This window comes from Panulirus ornatus, chromosome 53 (genome assembly GCF_036320965.1).
Source record: "Panulirus ornatus isolate Po-2019 chromosome 53, ASM3632096v1, whole genome shotgun sequence".
Classification (NCBI taxonomy): Eukaryota; Metazoa; Arthropoda; class Malacostraca; order Decapoda; family Palinuridae; genus Panulirus; species Panulirus ornatus.
The window spans coordinates 6,716,227-6,739,391 of record NC_092276.1 but is presented as its reverse complement, the minus strand read 5'-3'; the positions used below and the strand labels follow the sequence as shown (position 1 = coordinate 6,739,391).

General features: G+C 40.5%; 1 protein-coding gene across 1 annotated transcript in view; it reads right to left on the bottom strand.

The window, feature by feature from the left end:
* Positions 1–23,165, bottom strand: part of LOC139765204 (protein disulfide-isomerase A4-like) — a 94,096-nt gene that overhangs the window by 5,619 nt on the left and 65,312 nt on the right. Inside the window, exons 8-11 of the mRNA XM_071692506.1 lie at positions 16,148–16,304; positions 15,435–15,597; positions 6,823–6,893; positions 6,275–6,633 (exon numbers count right to left, since the gene is read on the bottom strand). Of these exons, the coding sequence (XP_071548607.1) occupies positions 6,275–6,633; positions 6,823–6,893; positions 15,435–15,597; positions 16,148–16,304 (750 nt within the window). The remainder of the gene's footprint in view (positions 1–6,274; positions 6,634–6,822; positions 6,894–15,434; positions 15,598–16,147; positions 16,305–23,165) is intronic.

Here is a 23,165-nt window from a genome sequence, read left to right as displayed (position 1 = left end):
TGTGTAAATTGTGTGCTCTAGACTGTTGCATTCAAGATGGATACTTGTGAATATGTAGACTGGATACCACCAACCCATGTGTTGGTGAAGCAAAGAGGGGAAAAACAGTAACTTAGACTGGTGGGGATGGGATGAAAAAAAAAAAAAAGGTACAGTGCTGACTCACTGTCATCATCACAAGCCTTTCCAATACCCATGCAGGACAGAGGTTGTCTACCTCTTACTAGATGTCATCTAAAGATTTCCTATTTTGACTATATATGATAGGTTCAAAGACTTCTGAGAGCTTTAGAAGACTTCTGAAAGCTTTAAGAATTTTCAAAATGAAAAGAAGTGCATGTATAATAGTTAGCAGAGCTCTTACATGACTGGTTACCACAAACAAGGAAGTAACTCAAGAAAAGGTAAAATCACCGTGATTATCAAATGTTTTTTATGGAATAGGCAAATCATGAGATGAGAGAAAAGAGGGGTAATTATGGTGTAATACTTTACCTTAGATAAAAATAAAATTTGTTACCATAGTTGTATCCATGGGAAGAGCTGGTTATAATGGTAATGTATGAGAAGGATGTTCAAAGTAAATGCATATGAAAGACTAACTCATTTTTGATAAGGATAGGAGATCACAGTGTCAAATCAGTTGGCACAGTAAACAACTGGATGCTGTAGTTGTGTTTAAATATTCAAGAGTACAGTTCAACAAGGATGGTACTGGGAAAGCCTAGTTAATATAGTATATTCATGTAAGGGGTAAACTGTGGGGTGCACTGAATCTGCCCATTAACTATTTTTTTAAGTTTGGAGTGTGCAAGAAGCTGATGTATGGATGTGAAACCCAAATGTATGTAGGTCAAAATAAAGCAGCTCAAAAACAAAGAGTATTAGAGATGGGTAATATGCTTAGTGTACAAATGGAATTAGAGGGAAAGAAAAAATTTAACCAGAGGTCATACAGTCAGAAAAATTATTTAAAAGGTACATGGGTAAAATGATTTTAAGTTGGTATGATCATGTCAAAATGATGGCAAATGACAGGATGCCATGAAGATTTACTTCAAAGTACAAGTTATAGGGAAGACTAGTGGACCATTGAACTGTTAGACAGATGTAGTTAGAGAACAAATAAAAATTAGAGATATTTCACAGGAGGATGCAAGTTAAATGATAAGAGGTTGGCTGCAGTGAAAACATTCTTGTATGTGGGTGGTATGAATATAGACCTTGGTTTCAACTAACAAATCAACTTTGTGTGTACTGTGAAAAAGTAAGGAGAGGTTTCCACATTGTCGAAGTCCTTCTAACCTTTCAATGAACTAAACATGGACCGAGGATGTACATGAGCGAGTTCACTTAGTCTGTACATGATCAACCCCATGAAACTGCAAATGGAGTACTGATGGTAGTAAACTATGATTAAAATCACAAAATACAGAGCCAAAACGTTAGTGGTTAGATTTGCCCTCAACAATGATAAATATTTAATAATTAGTAGTGAGGTATCCTTTCACTGGTTTATGTGATTGTATATGTTATCCCTGGGGATAGGGGAGAAAGAATACTTCCCACGTATTCCCTGCGTGTCGTAGAAGGCGACTAAAAGGGAAGGGAGCGGGGGGCTGGAAATCCTCCCCTCTTTTTTTTTTTTTTTTCCCAAAGAAGGAACAGAGAAGGGGGCCAGATGAGGATATTCCCTAAAAGGCCCAGTCCTCTGTTCTTAACGCTACCTCGCTAATGCGGGAAATGGCGAATAGTATGAAAGAAAGAAAAATATGTTATTAATTACTATGATCATTAATACCCTAAATTTTCACTAAAAATACTTACAATTTCTTTATACTTCTTTATACTTATTGCCATTTCCTGCTAAAGCAAGGTAGCATCAGGAAATGAAGAACAATGGCTTTTCTTCTTCACATCCACTCTCTGGCAGAGCTTTCATCCACTGTCAAGCCCCCACAGACTGTTCCATAGTTTCCACTGACCAATTCATATGCACAGGTTCACCCCAGTGACAGCATTTCATCCCCTGTATTCCACAGCGTTTTGACTCATTCTATCCCATTCACGTCTCACCTTACTGAGTGCTGAGGTAACAAAAACTCGAAGCCTTTTCACTAAATCCTTCCAACTTTACAGTCTCCAACCTCCCGTTTGCTTTCTCCACTTGACAGTCTTCATTTACTTATCCTTCCATTTGTCCAAACCATTTCAGCAAACCTTGGTCAACTCTCATAATCATACTCCACTTACTACCACATATGTCTCGTGCACAGTCATTCCTTATGTCATCATCCCATTTTACACCATGTGTCTTCCTCAGACATTCATTTCCAATTCATCCACCCTCTTCCATATTGTCAGGAATACTATACCTACAAACATACCCATCTTTGCCCTATCAGACAATGACCTTTCCTTCCACACATTCCATAATGCACCAAGGACCTTTGCTCCCCTCTCCTATCCAATGACTCACTTCAACCTCCAAGGTTTCATGAACTGCCAATTGTCAGGAATACTATACCTACAAATATACCCATCTTTGCCCCATCAGACAATGAACTTTCCTTTCACACATTCCATAATGCACCAAGGACCTTTGCCTCCCTCTCCTATCCAATGGCTCACTTCAAACTCCAAGGTTTCATTGACTGCCAATGCCACTCCTGAGTGTCTAAAGCACTTCATTTCCTCAATGTCCTCCCTTTTCAAACAATCAAACCTTCCTGCTTCATCTGTCTGCTGCATCTCATCCCCTTACTTTCATTTATATTAATCATCAACTTTCTCCTTTCACATGCTCTCCCAAACTGTCATCAGCTTCTAGACTTACTTTCTCTAGTCTATTACCAGTGTCATGTCATTTGCATATGCAACAAATCTGCCTCCTGGACATCCCCACCCCCAGTATGCCATAGAGTTAATCCTTGCATTTACCTCCCTCACCACCTCATTCATAAACATCACACAACAGTGACATACACATCCCTGATGAATACCCACTTTCATTGCATATCAATTGCTCTCCTCCCTCCCTACTTATACACATGCATTACCGTCTAGTAAAAAAAATTCTCATTGCATTCAGAAACTTTTTTTTTTTTTTCTTTTTTGCTTTGTCGCTGTCTCCCGCGTTTGCGAGGTAGCGCAAGGAAACAGACGAAAGAAATGGCCCAACCCACCCCCATACACATGTATATACATACGTCCACACACGCAAATATACATACCTACACAGCTTTCCATGGTTTACCCCAGACGCTTCACATGCCTTGATTCAATCCACTGACAGCACGTCAACCCCGGTATACCACATCGCTCCAATTCACTCTATTCCTTGCCCTCCTTTCACCCTCCTGCATGTTCAGGCCCCGATCACACAAAATCTTTTTCACTCCATCTTTCCACCTCCAATTTGGTCTCCCTCTTCTCCTCGTTCCCTCCACCTCTGACACATATATCCTCTTGGTCAATCTTTCCTCACTCATTCTCTCCATGTGCCCAAACCATTTCAAAACACCCTCTTCTGCTCTCTCAACCACGCTCTTTTTATTTCCACACATCTCTCTTACACTTACGTTACTTACTCGATCAAACCACCTCACACCACACATTGTCCTCAAACATCTCATTTCCAGCACATCCATCTTCCTGCGCACAACTCTATCCATAGCCCACGCCTCGCAACCATACAACATTGTTGGAACCACTATTCCTTCAAACATACCCATTTTTGCTTTCCGAGATAATGTTCTCGACTTCCACACATTCTTCAAGGCTCCCAGAATTTTCGCCCCCTCCCCCACCCTATGATCCACTTCCGCTTCCATGGTTCCATCCGCTGCCAGATCCACTCCCAGATATCTAAAACACTTCACTTCCTCCAGTATTTCTCCATTCAAACTCACCTCCCAATTGACTTGACCCTCAACCCTACTGTACCTAATAACCTTGCTCTTATTCACATTTACTCTTAACTTTCTTCTTTCACACACTTTACCAAACTCAGTCACCAGCTTCTGCAGTTTCTCACATGAATCAGCCACCAGCGCTGTATCATCAGCAAACAACAACTGACTCACTTCCCAAGCTCTCTCATCCCCAACAGACTTCATACTTGCCCCTCTTTCCAAAACTCTTGCATTCACCTCCCTAACAACCCCATCCATAAACAAATCAAACAACCATGGAGACATCACACACCCCTGCCGCAAACCTACATTCACTGAGAACCAATCACTTTCCTCTCTTCCTACACGTACACATGCTTTACATCCTCGATAAAAACTTTTCACTGCTTCTAACAACTTGCCTCCCACACCATATATTCTTAATACCTTCCACAGAGCATCTCTATCAACTCTATCATATGCCTTCTCCAGATCCATAAATGCTACATACAAATCCATTTGCTTTTCTAAGTATTTCTCACATACATTCTTCAAAGCAAACACCTGATCCACACATCCTCTACCACTTCTGAAACCACACTGCTCTTCCCCAATCTGATGCTCTGTACATGCCTTCACCCTCTCAATCAATACCCTCCCATATAATTTACCAGGAATACTCAACAAACTTATACCTCTGTAATTTGAGCACTCACTCTTATCCCCTTTGCCTTTGTACAATGGCACTATGCACGCATTCCGCCAATCCTCAGGCACCTCACCATGAGTCATACATACATTAAATAACCTTACCAACCAGTCAACAATACAGTCACCCCCTTTTTTAATAAATTCCACTGCAATATCATCCAAACCTGCTGCCTTGCCGGCTTTCATCTTCCGCAAAGCTATTACTACCTCTTCTCTGTTTACCAAATCATTTTCCCTAACCCTCTCACTTTGCACACCACCTCGACCAAAACACCCTATATCTGCCACTCTATCATCAAACACATTCAACAAACCTTCAAAATACTCACTCCAACTCCTTCTCACATCACCACTACTTGTTATCACCTCCCCATTTGCGCCCTTCACTGAAGTTCCCATTTGCTCCCTTGTCTTACGCACTTTATTTACCTCCTTCCAGAACATCTTTTTATTCTCCCTAAAATTTAATGATACTCTCTCACCCCAACTCTCATTTGCCCTTTTTTTCACCTCTTGCACCTTTCTCTTGACCTCCTGTCTCTTTCTTTTATACGTCTCCCACTCAATTGCATTTTTTCCCTGCAAAAATCGTCCAAATGCCTCTCTCTTCTCTTTCACTAATACTCTTACTTCTTCATCCCACCACTCACTACCCTTTCTAATCAACCCACCTCCCACTCTTCTCATGCCACAAGCATCTTTTGCGCAATCCATCACTGATTCCCTAAATACATCCCATTCCTCCCCCACTCCCCTTACTTCCATTGTTCTCACCTTTTTCCATTCTTTTTATTTACCCTATATTAATATCTTCCAAAAGTTCTTTGGCTGCTGTATCACACATTTTCCTTCAGCTCCATATATGCCACATACAATTCACTGTTTCTCCAAATTTTCTCATTCTTCAAAGAAAACACTTAGTTCACACATCCTCTACCTCTCCTGAAGCCATACTCCTTTTCCTCAAACAGATGTTATGAGCAAGCAACCACAACCTGAATCACAATTCTCCCATTCACCTTACCAATTATACTAAACAAACTTAAACCTTTAATTCACCATGCACTCTTGTTCCCCTTGCCTTTACATACGGACAGTGTATACACTTTCCATATTTAACTTTTATACTCAAAATTAGGGAACCTCTGCACATGTATATCTAACTAGTTTAGGCCGCTAGTTCAACCTCACTGATTAAGAACAATGTGGCTGCTGTGTTAGTAATCTACCAGAGAGAGGAGCTTATCAGCATTGGATGGGTTACTGGGAGGATAAATACTTTCCTGCAGCAAAAGGAATGAATTACAATCTGAACTAGCAACCATGACATGACAGGCAGGTTTTCCCATTTTTCCCACTACATTCAAATGTTAAGTGCAAATATCCAATAACATTTCACTTGTAAATATCATCTTCATTGTTGCTTTACAGACTTTTCAGGTCTTGTTACTTTGTTTATCTACAGTCATTTATCTTTCCAAAATGGTAAAGAAATGATCAAACACTAGTCTCCTGTATGCTAACAGGTGCAGAATTTGCTTACCTTCCAATCATGAATCTTATATCTTCATTACTGCTGAACAGACTTCCCATGCCATATTTTTCAATCAAAATGGTAAATTAAAAACTCCAAACAAAATCATGATTCTCACAAAAATAATGATTCTTACCTTAAGTTTCTTTAAAGATCTGTCACCAGTGAATGGTATAGGGTTATCTTTTTCATTTGCCTTCAAGAAGTAGATTGTCGGAAATCCCTCTACTTTAAACAGGGGATGCACATCATTGGCTGTAGCATCCATCTTGGCAACCACAACATCTGGATTAGTTTTCAAAAGCTGTTTAGCCAGTTTTTTGTACAGTGGCTCCAGATTCTTGCAATGACCACACCATGGAGCATAAAACTCAATCAGCACATCTTTCTTTGTCAACATTACTTCTTTATCAAAGCTCTTTGCAACAATTGTATGGACAGGGCCATCCTGACGCTTGGGAACTGGCTGAGACTTCAAAAATGGTCTTAGTTTCCCTGTGTGATTGAAAAAAGTCTGATTAGGATGGAATTGTTTCTAATTACATGTGTAGTCTAAAGACTATATATGTGAAAAATTACTACCATTTCATACTTAATTTTATGTTGATTTCCTATGATTATTTTATTAAATGTTGATATTATGACTTTTCAATACATTCTTCATGTCATGACAACAGAACTTACCAGATTTAAGTTTGTCAACAAACTCTCTGAGAACATCAGTGCTAAAGTCATCCTCTGGTTCCATGGGGTATCTAGAAAAAAAATTGTTTTAATTTTCTTTCCTTTCTTTGATTCATGTTTGCTATTTCCCATGGGAGTGAGATAATGTCAGTAACTGATAAAAGAGCCAAATGATAAAATATTTTGCTCTTTCCTTTGTTCCCTAATTTGGGAAAGTTATAGAGTAGGGAATGATTTCTAGTCCCACACTCCTATGCCTCTTACTACGTTGCTTTGTACAACACACAAATAAATGGGCAGTATTCCCCTACCCTTATGTAACTAACTTCATCATACCACATGCCACATACAACAATGGATTATCTGAAAGACTTCTATCATTATCATTTCGATTAGGATTTCCGTTACAAAAAAAAGAAAAAAAAGCAACCACTAAGCCACAGGTAAAAAAAAAAAAAGAAAAAAAAAAGCCCACAACTTCCTTCCCTCAAATTTATCTTCCTCTCCATGATTGTTGATGGATCAGCTTCCTCCCTTTTCTCCAACTGTGGTGTCAAAGGCTGTCATGTCTCCTTCACTTTTTCTCCTTTTCATCAATGATTTCCTTTCACCAACAATAAAATAAAGTACTCATAAGCCGAGAACTTTGCATTCCTCTACATCCTAAAATCTGCTCCTTTTCATTAGATCTGCACCTCACCTCAATACAACTTCTTCAATAAACATGGACTTGGGCAGGACATCTCGCTGAGGAAGATGAAATCTGATTAAGTATAATACCTCCAAGATCCAGTTTCTAACCATCTCTCTAATAAAAATTCCTCACAAATTTCCTCTCTCTTTTGATGGACCTGTAATTTCATCTCTTGACTCAATGAACATACATATAACATGTACCCCATCTTGGGAACTTCACATTACAGAAATAGATAAGTCTGCTTCTAAGGAACTGGGAGACCATTTATACAAAGGATTGATTCATCACTGTATGAGCACTGCTCTCACATCTGCAGTCATTCTGCACAGCATCCTTACTAAACAGATGCGAGTCAAAAGCAGTTCTAAATAACTTTCCCAGGCTAACCTCAAAACTTGACCCAATTGTTCTATGCCACAATGTTAGTTCACTATACCTCTTATATCGGAATTACTTTGGTTTTTGCTCCCATGAACTGGCTGCTTATGGGTCCCCACCTTCAGCTAGACCACACAATACTTAGCAAGCTACTGCATCACATGATTACTGTGTGGCCATTATCAACTCAAGGGTGGGATGGTTTGATATCTGTTTCTTTCCTTACACCCCAAAGCTTTGGAACTCTGTCCCCTCACGTCCTTCCCCATATGACCTGGCACTTTTTCAAAGACTCTATTTTCACTTCCTCCAAAATCTCAAGATACTTTTCATACTTTTCCTTGTCTAAAGGTATCCCTTTTGTTAACTGTATTTCTATTTGGGCTCAGCCTTGTTGTGGACTTTTGTCTGCGACTGGAGCCTCGAACATAAATATTATCATTATCATTATTATCATTATTATCATTATTATACATTGTGAGGTAGCGCAAGGAAACAGATGAAAGAATGGCCCAACCCACCCACATACAAATGTACGTACATACATGTCTACACACACACATATACATACCTATACATTTCAATGTATACATATATATACATACACAGACATATACATATATACACACGTACATACTTCACACTTGCTGCCTTTATTCATTCCCGTCGCCACCCCACCACACATGAAATGACAACCCCCTCCTCCACACGCGCGCGAGGTAGCGCTAGGAAAAGACAACAAAAGGCCACATTCATTCACACTCAGTCTCTAGCTCTGTCATGTATAATGTACCAAAACCACAGCTCCCTTTCTACATCCAGGCCCCACAAAACTTTCCATGGTTTACCCCAGATGCTTCACATGCCCTGGTTCAATCCACTGACAGCACTTCGACCCCAGTATACAACATCGTTCCAATTCACTCTATTCCTTGCATGCCTTTCACCCTCCTGCATGTTCAGGCCCTGATCGCTCAAAATCTTTTTCACGCCATCCTTCCACCTCCAATTTGGTCTCCCACTTCTCGTTCCCTCCACCTATGACACATGTATCCTCTTTGTCAATCTTTCCTCTCATTCTCTCCATGAGACCAAACCATTTCAAAACATCTGCTTCTGCTCTCTCAACCACACTCTTTTTATTACCACATCACTGGAGTGCCACAGGCTTCTGTTCAAGGACAAGTTACCCTACTTCTGTGTGAATGACTTGCCAGAGAGTATGTACTCCTACCTGAATATGTTTGCAGAGAATCATGGGTCACTTGCTCTTATATATCACCTACTTCCAATGGAAAACCTCTTAACATTCACACGTCTTCTATGCATAAAATCAAGGGTCAGAAGATCCCATAAGGCTTTACTATTCTTCAAGAGCAAATATTTTATCTAAACACATTCATTCATTCCTAAACTCATCTTGGTATAACCAAAAAGGGGTTCACTTTCACATGATCAAATGCTCTCATACTGTAGACCCTTCAAACAATGCTATGGGGATATTCCTTAAAGAAAGAAACGAAGGGGTGTACAAGAGATGTGGTATGGCATGGAATGCAAAGGAAATGAACAGTGGAGTGGAAGAGAGGGTGAAATGCAATACTTTGCGGTAGTTTAGGCATGTGGAAAGAATTCAAGATGGCAAGTTTACAAGGAGAATGTATGACAGTACAACTAAAGGGGTTGGTATAAGAGAAAGATCACCTGTGACATGGGGAAATACAATGGAAGAGTACTGAAGGGAGATAAATGGGGGAAAATGTGTAGAATGGTGTATGCAAGAGAGGCATGTAAGGACAAGGATAAGTGGAGCCTTTGACGCCATGGACACCCTCTTGATGAGAGTACCCAGAAGGAAAAGGGCATCAGAGATATAAACAGATAGACAGGACAGATACTACATGCAGGGATTTTTTCATACTGGGAGGGTAAGGAATATGAACAAGTAAGAGGGAGGAATGTTAGTTATTTCAGGAAGTGAGTCTAAATCATGGGTGTGTAAAGTCACTATGTTATTCAATCTGTTCATGTCCAGGGTGATGACACAGGTAAATACAAGGGTAATGGAGTCATGGACAGGTCTACATTATGCTGGGACTAGAGGTGCCTAGGAAAGTCAATTGCAGTTTACAGGTGCAGGTGACAAACTTCAAGTGGAAGCCTCTAAAATGCAACTTCACAGGCTAGTGTGTGAGTATTGAAAGATATGTAGTTGGAGAAAGTTGATTTGTTAATGTGAACAAAAGTAAGGTAATGAAGTAAAGGGGTAAGAGTATATGGTTTGAGTGTGAGCATGAATGGAAAGGATCCCTGGGGACAGAAATGAGTCACAGGGTAGGAAAAGAAGTTGCATGTCCTGGGTGCATGAACCCTTTGAGTCCTATGCTTGAACTATTCTTATATCATTTTCAACCACAGGTTTAATAAAAAATATGTATATTTTTTCATTTCTGTTTACTGTTTCCTATGTCACTGAGGTAGTGCAAGGAACAGATGAAAATATAGCCCCATCCAATCACATTTACTCTCTAGCAGTCATGTATAATGCACTAAACCTATCACAATGATGCCTCACAGAAATTTATGTGGTTTCTGTGACCATTTCATAAACCCTGGTTCATTCCACTAAATGTGCAATCCCCCATATACCACAGGTGCTCCTATTCACTCTGTCCATGTACAACCTTTCCTCACATCCCCTCCACGTCAAAAACTTTTCAATAAACCCACTTATGTTATCTCAAATATACTCTTAACCAGGGATATCTCTCAAGCTATCATATCATAATCAACCTTCCTAACATCACTATATCCTTCAAAATTTCATTCCAATACATTAACCTTCATATGTACTTTCTTATCATAAGCCCACACCTCGCATCCATACAGTACCATCAGGAATACTATAACATCAAACATGCCCAACTATGTCCCCATCAGCAATGCCCTCTCATACCACATACACTCCACAATGTGCCCAAGACGGCAATCTTGCCCAGCTTTGGTTCACTCCTGCTTAACGGTTCCATTCAATGCCATGCCTATTCCCTAGTTTTTTTCATACTATTCGCTATTTCCCGCGTTAGTGAGGTAGTGTTGAGAACAGAGGACTGAGCATTTGAGGGAACATCCTCACTTGGCCCCCTTCTCTGTTCCTTCTTTTGGAAAATGAAAAACGAGAGGGGAGGATTTCCAGCCCCCCACTCCCTTCCCTTTTAGTCACCTTTTACGACACGCAGGGAATACGTGGGAAGTATTCTTTCTCCCCTATCCCCAGGGATACTATTCCCTAGTGTCTAATACAATACTGACAAAATTTTTGAAAATAAAATAAACCTTCCTTTGCAACTGTATTCCCCTTAATTTTCCATTGCAGTATGACAGTTTGTAAGCCAGGTTCTATGCCAGTTTCTTCATTCTTTCCATCATCATAAGGTTCAAATAAAACTTCACAGTCATATCCCTTCTTTTCATCAAGCCACCTTATTTCTCCCACACCACTAAGCAATTACCCATGCAGCTGCCAGACGCACAGGTATCACTACTGCAAATGCCATAAGCATGCTCAGAGTCCTTTCCCCATGGTGTTTGTAGGGTATCTGACAGCCATGAAATTTCTGAGGAATGATACTGCTTTTGACATCTGGTATCATTTTATGCCTCCAAGCCACTCCAAGATGTTTGATACATAGCAATAAACATCTGCACACAACTCAAACAAGTCTATGACACTGGTCCCATGTGTAAGAGGTGTATAAGTATGAATGAAGGGGTTGAGTAGTGCGGTTGGAAAGAAAGGTCATTATCAATGAAGTGCAAAGATGGGTTATTCTAGTCTCAATAGCGTACCATAGATGCGAGTTTTGGACCTGAATACATAAGAATGGAAGATGGTAGACATATTGGAAATGAAATGCCTTAGGATAATATATAGAGTGAAGTGCGCTAATTGTATGTGGAATAACAGAATAAGAACAAGTTGTGGTACTACAAATGGTCTGAAAACACAGGGAGAGGATGACTCAAGAAACACTGACTAGGAGGCTCTATTTCCACGAGTGGAGGGGGGGAAGGAAGAGACCGAGGAGGAGATGGGAGTATGGAGTGAAGAATAGATCAGGCCCTGAACATTCAGAAGGGCGATGGACTTGCACAGGATATATGAAATTAGATCAAATTAGTGTGAGGAAGTACCAAGAGAGAACTGAGTACAGAATGGAAAAAGGTGAGAACAGAGGAGGTAAGGGGAGTGGAGGAGGAATGGGATGTATTTAGGGAAGCAGTGATGGCTTGCACAAAAGATGCTTGTGGCATGAGAAGCATGGGAGGTGGGCAGATTAGAAAGGGTAGTGAGTGATGGGATGAAGAAGTAAGATTATTAGTGAAACAGAAGAGAGAGGCATTTGGACGATTTTTGCAGGGAAATAATGCAAATGAGTGGGAGATGTATGAAAGAAAGAGGCAGGAGGTCAAGAGAAAGGTGCAATAGGTGAAAAAGAGGGTAAATGAGAGTTGGGGTGAGAGAGTATCATTAAATCTTAGGGAGAATAAAAAGATGTTTTGGAAGGAGGTAAATAAAGTGCATAAGACAAGGGAACAAATGGGAACTTCAGTGAAGGGGGCCAATGGGTAGGTGAAAACAAGTAGTGGTGATGTGAGAAGGAGATGGAGTGAGTATTTTGAGGGTTTGTTGAATGTGTTTGATGATAGAGTGGCAGATATTGGGTGTTTTGGTCGAGGTGGTGTGCAAAGTGAGAGGGTTAGGGAAAATGATTTGGTAAACAGAGAAGAGCTTTGCAGAAGATGAAAGCCGGCAAGGCAGCGGTTTTGGATGGTATTGCAGTGAAATTTATTGAAAAAGGGGGTGACTGTATTGTTGACTGGTTGGTAAGGTTATCTAATGTATGTATGATTCATGGTGAGGTGCCTGAGGATTGGCAGAATGCTTGCATTGTGCCATTGTACAAAGGCAAAGGGGAAAAAGGTGAGTGCTCAAATTACAGAGGTATAAGTTTATTGAGTATTCCTGGGAAATTATATGGGAGGGTATTGATTGAGAGGGTGAAGGCATGTACAGAGCATCAGATTGGGGAAGAACAGTGTGGTTTCAGAAGTGGTAGACGATGTGTGGATCAGGTGTTTGCTTTGAAGAATGTATATGAGAAATACTTAGAAAAGCAAATGGATTTGTATGTAGCATTTATGGATCTGGAGAAGGCATATGATAGAGTTGATAAGATGCTTTGTGGAAGGTATTAAGAATATATGGTGAGGGAGGCAAGTTGTTAGAAGCAGTGAAAAGTTTTTATCGAGGATGTAAGGCATATGTGCGTGTAGGAAGAGAGGAAAGTGATTGGTTCTCAGTGAATGTAGGTTTGCGGCAGGGGTGTGTGATGTCTCCATGGTTGTTTAATTTGTTTATGGATGGGGTTGTTAGGGAGGTGAATGCAAGAGTTTTGGAAAGAGGGGCAAGTATGCAGTCTGTTGTGGATGAGAGAGCTTGGGAAGTGAGTCAGTTGTTGTTTGCTGATGATACAGCACTGGTGGCTGATTCATGTGAGAAACTGCAGAAGCTGGTGACTTAGTTTGGTAAATTGTGTGAAAGAAGAAAGCTGAGAGTAAATGTGAATAAGAGCAAGGTTATGAGGCACAGTAGGGTTGAGGGTCAAGTCAATTGGGAGGTAAGTTTGAATGGAGAAAAACTGGAGGAAGTAAAGTGTTTTAGATATCTGGGAGTGGATTTGGCAGCGGATGGAACCATGGAAGCGGAAGTGAATCATAGGGTGGAGGAGGGGGCGAAAATTCTGGGAGCCTTGAAGAATATGTGGAAGTCGAGAACATTATCTCGGAAAGCAAAAATGGGTATGTTTGAAGGAATAATGGTTCCAACAATGTTGTATGGTTGCGAGGCATGGGCTATGGAAAGAGTAGTGCGCAGGAGGATGGATGTGCTGGAAATGAGATGTTTGAGGACAATATGTGGTGTGAGGTGGTTTGATCGAGTTAGTAATAATAAGGTAAGAGAGATGTGTGGGAATAAAAAGAGTGTGGTTGTGAGAGCAGAAGAGGGTGTTTTGAAATGGTTTGGTCACATGGAGAGAATGAGTGAGGAAAGATTGATCAAAAAGATATATGTGTCAGAGGTGGAGGGAACGAGAAGTGGGAGACCAAATTGGAGGTGGAAAGATGGAGTGAAAAAGATTTTGAGTGATCGGGGCCTGAACAAGCAGGAGGGTGAAAGGCGTGCAAGGAATAGAGTGAATTGGAACGATGTGGTAACCGGGGTCGATGTGCTGTCAATGGATTGAACCAGGGCATGTGAAGCGTCTGCAGTAAACCATGGAAAGTTCTGTGGGGCCTGGATGTAGAAAGGGAGCTGTGGTTTCGGTGCATTATCACATACAGCTAGAGACTGAGTGTGAACAAATAGGGCCTTTGTTGTCTTTTCCTAGCGCTACTTCACACACATTTAGGGGGAGGGGGTTGTTATTTCATGTGTGGCGAGGTAGCAATGGGAATGAATAAAGGTAGACAGTATGAATTATGTACATGTGTATATATGTATATGTCTGTGTGTGTATATATATGTATATGTTGAGATGTATAGGTATGTATATTTGCATGTGTGGTCGCGTATGTATATACATGTGTATGTGAGTGGGTTGGGCTATTCTTTCGTCTGTTTCCTTGCGCTACCTCGCTAACGTGGGAGACAGCAACAAAGCAAATTAAATAAATAAATAAATAGTATACTGTATGGGCTTAACCAGGCCTGGCATATCAAGCAACCAAGATAAACCTTGGAATAGTCAATGGATTTGGCTGATTATACATGACAGTTTGAGAATGGGTGTGTGCAAATGGGTCCATCATTACTTCATTCTTGATGGTACTGTGCTAAAGTGGGCAAATCAATTAAGCATAAAAAGCAATGTAATCGAGTCTACTACCCTCAAAATCAAAGGGTTCTCATTTTTTCCTGAAAATCATATAAAGCTATTAATTTTCAAAATAGTGGTCAACATCAAAAGGATGCTTGTTCACTTTAGGATGATAGAAGATTGTCTCCAAGCAATTTGCAGCATCTCTGTTATAACAGCACATTCAAATCTAAGTTAACCACAAAGTAACAGCATCAATTCTTTCAGTAGTTCTAAACCTATATCAATTATTACATAATTCAAGCTTGGAGGTGATTCCATCCAGCAATCAAATATTGCAAATGCATGTAGATCCACACTTGTACATTTCAAAGTTTCCTCATTTTTTCTTCCACCTTATTCAAAGGATACATATGCTCATTTGAAAATGCACATTCAAACAACTTAACCAAACTCTGACCTTTACAAATCTATCATTACATGCCCTATTTCTACAGCATCACCAGAAGAAAATATTTCTCAAAGTTCCAAGACACGCCACATCCACAGATTTTACATCACAAAATTTTTTCCTTGTTACATTCTTTATACACATTCTACATTCAGCAAAACTTCACTTAAACACTATTCACTCAAAGATTATCAAATATTCTTACTTGAAATTATTAGCTAAAGCTGCCACATTCACAGATTCTCCAGAGTCTTCTAAACCCAGGCTTTTTATCTCTTCTTCATATTCTTCCTCATTTGAAATGGCAAAGAGTATGTCTCTATGTTCATCAGCCACAGGTAGGATCTTGTTACGAATGTATTGGGTGTCTGAAGCCATAATTAAAATAATATTCTAATTAAGAAAATATGCACAACTTCCATATTGTGATATGTAATATCTTGCACACTTAGTGACCTAGTTAAATTTCAAACAGACAAGTCTCCATTTACTTTTTCATAATCATTGACAAAATTTAATACCAAAGCTACCAGTACTATCAGTGTTCCCTAGATTGTTATACTAACCAAAATAGAGACTCATGGACATTTGTTCTAATTTTCATAAATCTTTATGATACAGTATATTTTCCAAAAGAAAGATATCATCTATTCAACTTTATATTTTTTCAATACTAAATTTCTCTATTTGCAGTGGCTTATAAATAATGGTTACCTTAATCAATTCTTGTATGACTTTTAATACAAACTGGACAACTGTAATATGATGGTATACAAGATGAAGTGTGAGCAAAAAGTGAATATTCAATGACATATTGAAAAAAAAAAAAGAGTACTGAATGTAGGAGGTGTACTCTTGGTACAGAATGTCCATTACCACAACATAAAGGAAATACAAAATCTTTTGTTTGACACTCACCTTTAACATATTGATGTGTAAAGTTTACATCATAATACACCACAATCAGAGGTCGAGTTTCATATTTGAATTCCATGTTGCCTTTACTGCGCTGCCCTACCAAAGGTATACTTTTCTTGGCAACCCAGGCAGCAATTTCCTTGTATGTTCCTGATGCCTGTTAATAATAAAAATATCTATACCTACAACCACAAGAGGCTGACAAAAATGCACTTCCTAACTTACCTTACAGAGATAAAAATCTTACCAAGTCATATATGAACCAAACCTTCAGAAGTGCTGGAGTTCAAAATCAAATGTTCCTGATGTATCTCTGAATGCAATGAATGTACAATTCAGCAACTTTCCCAAAAAATGCTAATGCTCAGTAATATCAGAAATGTGACAACTTACAGACAGACATACATACATATTTTTTGTCTTGATTGCCATTTCAACAATAGCAAGGTAGCACCAGGAACAAATGAAGAAAGTCTGCATCTACTCGTATCCATTCTCTAGCTGTCATGTGTAATGCATCGAAACCACAGTTCCCTACCCACAACCAGAGCCCAACAGACCTTTCCATGGTTTACTCCAAATGCTTCACATGCCCTGGTTCAGTCCACTGACAGCATGTCAATCCTAGTGTTCCAAATCGTTCAATTCACTATCCCATGCAACACATTCCACCCTCCTGCATAGGCCCTGATCGTTTGAAATCTTTTTCATTCCATCCTTCTATCTCATCATGGGGGGGATGCTATTTCATGTATGGAAGGGTGGCGAATGGAAGGGAAAAAGGAAGCAAGTATGAATACGAACATGTGTATATATGTAATGTCTGTGGATATATATGGATGCATACATTGAAATGTATAGGTATGTATATGTGCATGTCTAGGTGTTTTTGTACGTACATGAGTATGTGGGTAGGTTGGGCCATTTTTTCATCTGTTTTCTTGTGCTACCTCGCTAACGCGGCAGACAGCAATTAAGTATAATAAAAAAAATACATAAAAATACTATTATTATTTTTTTTTTTTTTGCTTTGTCGCTGTCTCCCGCGTTAGCGAGGTAACGCAAGGAAACAGATGAAAGAATGGCCCAACCCGCCCACATACACATGTATATACATACACGTCCACACACGCAAATATACATACCTATACATCTCAATGTACACATATATATACACACACAGACATGTACATATATATACATGTACATAATTCATACTGTCTGCCTTTATTTGTTCCCATCGCCACCTCGCCACACATGGAATAACATCCCCCTCCCCCCTCATGTGTACGAGGTAGCGCTAGGAAAAGACACCAAAGGCCCCATTCGTTCACACTCAGTCTCTAGCTGTCATGTAATAATGCACAGAAACCACAGCTCCCTTTCCACATCCAGGCCCCACACAACTTTCCATGGTTTACCCCAGACGCTTCACATGCCCTGGTTCAATCCCTTAACAGCACGTCAACCCCGGTATACCACATCGTTCCAATTCACTCTATTCCTTGCATGCCTTTCACCCTCCTGCATGTTCAGGCCCCGATCACTCAAAATCTTTTTCACTCCATCTTTCCACCTCCAATTTGGTCTCTCACTTCTCCTCGTTCCCTCCACCTCTGACACATATATCCTCTTGGTCAATCTTTCCTCACTCATTCTCTCCATGTGTGGTCAATCTTTCCACACTCATTCTCTCCATGTGACCAAACCATTTCAAAATACCCTCTTCTGCTCTCTCAACCACACTCTTTTTATTTCCACACATCTCTCTTACCCTTACATTACTTACTCGATCAAACCACCTCACACCACATATTGTTCTCAAACATCTCATTTCCAGCACATCCACTCTCCTGCACACAACTCTATCCATAGCCCACGCCTCGCAACCATACAACATTGTTGGAACCACTATTCCTTCAAACATACCCATTTTTGCTTTCCGAGATAATGTTCTTGACTTCCAAACATTCTTCAAGGCTCCCAGAATTTTCACCCCCTCCCCACCCTATGATTCACTTCCGCTTCCATGGTTCCATCCGCTGCTAGATCCACTCCCAGATATCTAAAACACTTTACTTCCTCCAGTTTTTCTCCATACAAACTTACCTCCCAATTGACTTGACCCTCAACACTACTGTACCTAATAACCTTGCTCTTATTCACATTTACTCTTAAATTTCTTCTTTCACACACTTTACCAAACTCAGTCACCAGCTTCTGCAGTTTCTTACATGAATCAGCCACCAGCGCTGTATCATCAGCAAACAACAACTGACTCACTTCCCAAGCTCTCTCATCCACAACAGACTGCATACTTGCCCCTCTTTCCAAAACTCCTGCATTCACCTCCCTAACAACCCATCCATAAACAAATTAAACAACCATGGAGACATCACACACCCCTGCCGCAAACCTACATTCACTGAGAACTAATCACTTTCCTCTCTTCCTACATGTACACATGCCTTACAACCTCGATAAAAACTTTTCACTGCTTCTAACAACTTGCCTCCCACACCATATATTCTTAAAACCTTCCACAGAGCATCTCTATCAATTCTATCATATGCCTTCTCCAGATCCATAAATGCTACATACAAATCCATTTGTTTTTCTAAGTATTTCTCACATACATTCTTCAAAGCAAACACCTGATCCACACATCCTCTACCACTTCTGAAACCACACTGCTCTTCCCCAATCTGATGCTCTGTACATGCCTTCACCCTCTCAATCAATACCCTCCCATATAATTTACCAGGAATACACAACAAGCTTATACCTCTGTAATTTGAGCACTCACTCTTATCTCCTTTGCCTTTGTACAATGGCACTACGCAAGCGTTCCGCCAATCCTCAGGCACCTCACCATGAATCGTACATACATTAAATAACCTTACCAACCAGTCAACAATACAGTCACCCCCTTTTTTAATAAATTCCACTGCAATACCATCCAAACCTGCTGCCTTGCCGGCTTTCATCTTCTGCAAAGCTTTTACTACCTCTTCTCTATTTACCAAATCATTTTCCCTAACCCTCTCACTTTGCACACCACCTCGACCAAAACACCCTATATCTGCCACTCTATCATCAAACACATTCAACAAACCTTCAAAATACTCACTCCATCTACTTCTCACATCACTACTGCTTGTTATTACCTCCCCATTAGCCCCCTTCACTGAAGTTCCCATTTGCTCCCTTGTCTTACGCACTTTATTTACCTCCTTCCAAAACATCTTTTTATTCTCCCTGAAATTTAATGATACTCTCTCACCCCAACTCTCATTTGCCCTCTTTTTCACCTCTTGCACCTTTCTCTTGACCTCCTGCCTCTTTCTTTTATACCTCTCCCACTCATTTGCATTTTTTCCCTGCAAAAATCATCCAAATGCCTCTCTCTTCTCTTTCACTAACAATCTTACTTCTTCATCCCACCACTCACTACCTTTTCTAATCAACCCACCTCCCACGCTTCTCATGCCACAAGCATCCTTTGCGCAAGCCATCACTGCTTCCCTAAATACATCCCATTCCTCCCCCACTCCCCTTACCTCCTTTGTTCTCACCTTTTTCCATTCTATATTATTATATTATATTTAGTCGCTGTCTCCTGCACTAGCACGGTAGTGCAAGGAAACAGACAAAAGAATGGCCCAACCCACCCACATACACATGCATAAATGCCCACATACACACATATACATGTCTATACATTTCAATGTATACATACATATACATACACGTATGTGTATACACATGTACATATTCATACTTGCTGCCTTCATACATTCCCATTACCACCCCGTCACACATGAAACAGCACACCCTCTCCCCCCAGGTGCACAAGGTAGTGCTAGGAAAAGACAACAAAGGCAACATTCATTCACACTCAGTCTCTAGCTGTCATATATAATGCACTAAACCACAGCTCCCTTTCCACATCCAGGCCCCACAAAACTTTCCATGGTTTACCCCGGACATTTCACATGCCCTGGTTCAATCCACGGACAGCACGTCCACCCCAGTATACCACATCATTCCAATTTACTCTATTCCTTGCATGCCTTTCACCCTCTGCTACGTTCAAATCCTGATCACTCAAAATCTGTTTCACTCCATCCTTTCACCTCCAATTTGGTCTCCTGCTTCTTCTTATTCCCTCTACCTCTGACACACATATCCTCTTTGTCAATCTTTCCTCACTCATTCTCTCCATGTGACCAAACCATTTCAAAACACCCACTTCTGCTCTCTCAACCACACTCTATTTACTACCACACATCTCTCTTACCCTTACATTACTTACTTGATCAAACCACCTCACACCACATTTGGTCCTCAAACATTTCATTTCCAACACATTCACCCTCCTCCACACAACTCTATCCATAGCCCACGCCTCGCAACCATACAACATTGTTGGAACCACTATTCCTTCAAACATACCCATTTTTGCTTTCCGAGATAATGTTCTTGACTTCCAAACATTCTTCAAGGCTCCCAGAATTTTCACCCCCTCCCCACCCTATGATTCACTTCCGCTTCCATGGTTCCATCCGCTGCCAGATCCACTCCCAGATATCTAAAACACTTTACTTCCTCCAGTTTTTCTCCATACAAACTTACCTCCCAATTGACTTGACCCTCAACACTACTGTACCTAATAACCTTGCTCTTATTCACATTTACTCTTAAATTTCTTCTTTCACACACTTTACCAAACTCAGTCACCAGCTTCTGCAGTTTCTTACATGAATCAGCCACCAGCGCTGTATCATCAGCAAACAACAACTGACTCACTTCCCAAGCTCTCTCATCCACAACAGACTGCATACTTGCCCCTCTTTCCAAAACTCCTGCATTCACCTCCCTAACAACCCATCCATAAACAAATTAAACAACCATGGAGACATCACACACCCCTGCCGCAAACCTACATTCACTGAGAAACTAATCACTTTCCTCTCTTCCTACATGTACACATGCCTTACAACCTCGATAAAAACTTTTCACTGCTTCTAACAACTTGCCTCCCACACCATATATTCTTAAAACCTTCCACAGAGCATCTCTATCAATTCTATCATATGCCTTCTCCAGATCCATAAATGCTACATACAAATCCATTTGTTTTTCTAAGTATTTCTCACATACATTCTTCAAAGCAAACACCTGATCCACACATCCTCTACCACTTCTGAAACCACACTGCTCTTCCCCAATCTGATGCTCTGTACATGCCTTCACCCTCTCAATCAATACCCTCCCATATAATTTACCAGGAATACACAACAAGCTTATACCTCTGTAATTTGAGCACTCACTCTTATCTCCTTTGCCTTTGTACAATGGCACTACGCAAGCATTCCGCCAATCCTCAGGCACCTCACCATGAATCGTACATACATTAAATAACCTTACCAACCAGTCAACAATACAGTCACCCCCTTTTTTAATAAATTCCACTGCAATACCATCCAAACCTGCTGCCTTGCCGGCTTTCATCTTCTGCAAAGCTTTTACTACCTCTTCTCTATTTACCAAATCATTTTCCCTAACCCTCTCACTTTGCACACCACCTCGACCAAAACACCCTATATCTGCCACTCTATCATCAAACACATTCAACAAACCTTCAAAATACTCACTCCATCTACTTCTCACATCACTACTACTTGTTATTACCTCCCCATTAGCCCCCTTCACTGAAGTTCCCATTTGCTCCCTTGTCTTACGCACTTTATTTACCTCCTTCCAAAACATCTTTTTATTCTCCCTGAAATTTAATGATACTCTCTCACCCCAACTCTCATTTGCCCTCTTTTTCACCTCTTGCACCTTTCTCTTGACCTCCTGCCTCTTTCTTTTATACCTCTCCCACTCATTTGCATTTTTTCCCTGCAAAAATCATCCAAATGCCTCTCTCTTCTCTTTCACTAACAATCTTACTTCTTCATCCCACCACTCACTACCTTTTCTAATCAACCCACCTCCCACGCTTCTCATGCCACAAGCATCCTTTGCGCAAGCCATCACTGCTTCCCTAAATACATCCCATTCCTCCCCCACTCCCCTTACCTCCTTTGTTCTCACCTTTTTCCATTCTATATTATTATATTATATTTAGTCGCTGTCTCCTGCACTAGCACGGTAGTGCAAGGAAACAGACAAAAGAATGGCCCAACCCACCCACATACACATGCATAAATGCCCACATACACACATATACATGTCTATACATTTCAATGTATACATACATATACATACACGTATGTGTATACACATGTACATATTCATACTTGCTGCCTTCATACATTCCCATTACCACCCCGTCACACATGAAACAGCACACCCTCTCCCCCCAGGTGCACAAGGTAGTGCTAGGAAAAGACAACAAAGGCAACATTCATTCACACTCAGTCTCTAGCTGTCATATATAATGCACTAAACCACAGCTCCCTTTCCACATCCAGGCCCCACAAAACTTTCCATGGTTTACCCCGGACATTTCACATGCCCTGGTTCAATCCACGGACAGCACGTCCACCCCAGTATACCACATCATTCCAATTTACTCTATTCCTTGCATGCCTTTCACCCTCTGCTACGTTCAAATCCTGATCACTCAAAATCTGTTTCACTCCATCCTTTCACCTCCAATTTGGTCTCCTGCTTCTTCTTATTCCCTCTACCTCTGACACACATATCCTCTTTGTCAATCTTTCCTCACTCATTCTCTCCATGTGACCAAACCATTTCAAAACACCCACTTCTGCTCTCTCAACCACACTCTATTTACTACCACACATCTCTCTTACCCTTACATTACTTACTTGATCAAACCACCTCACACCACATTTGGTCCTCAAACATTTCATTTCCAACACATTCACCCTCCTCCACACAACTCTATCCATAGCCCACGCCTCGCAACCATACAACATTGTTGGAACCACTATTCCTTCAAACATACCCATTTTTGCTTTCCGAGATAATGTTCTTGACTTCC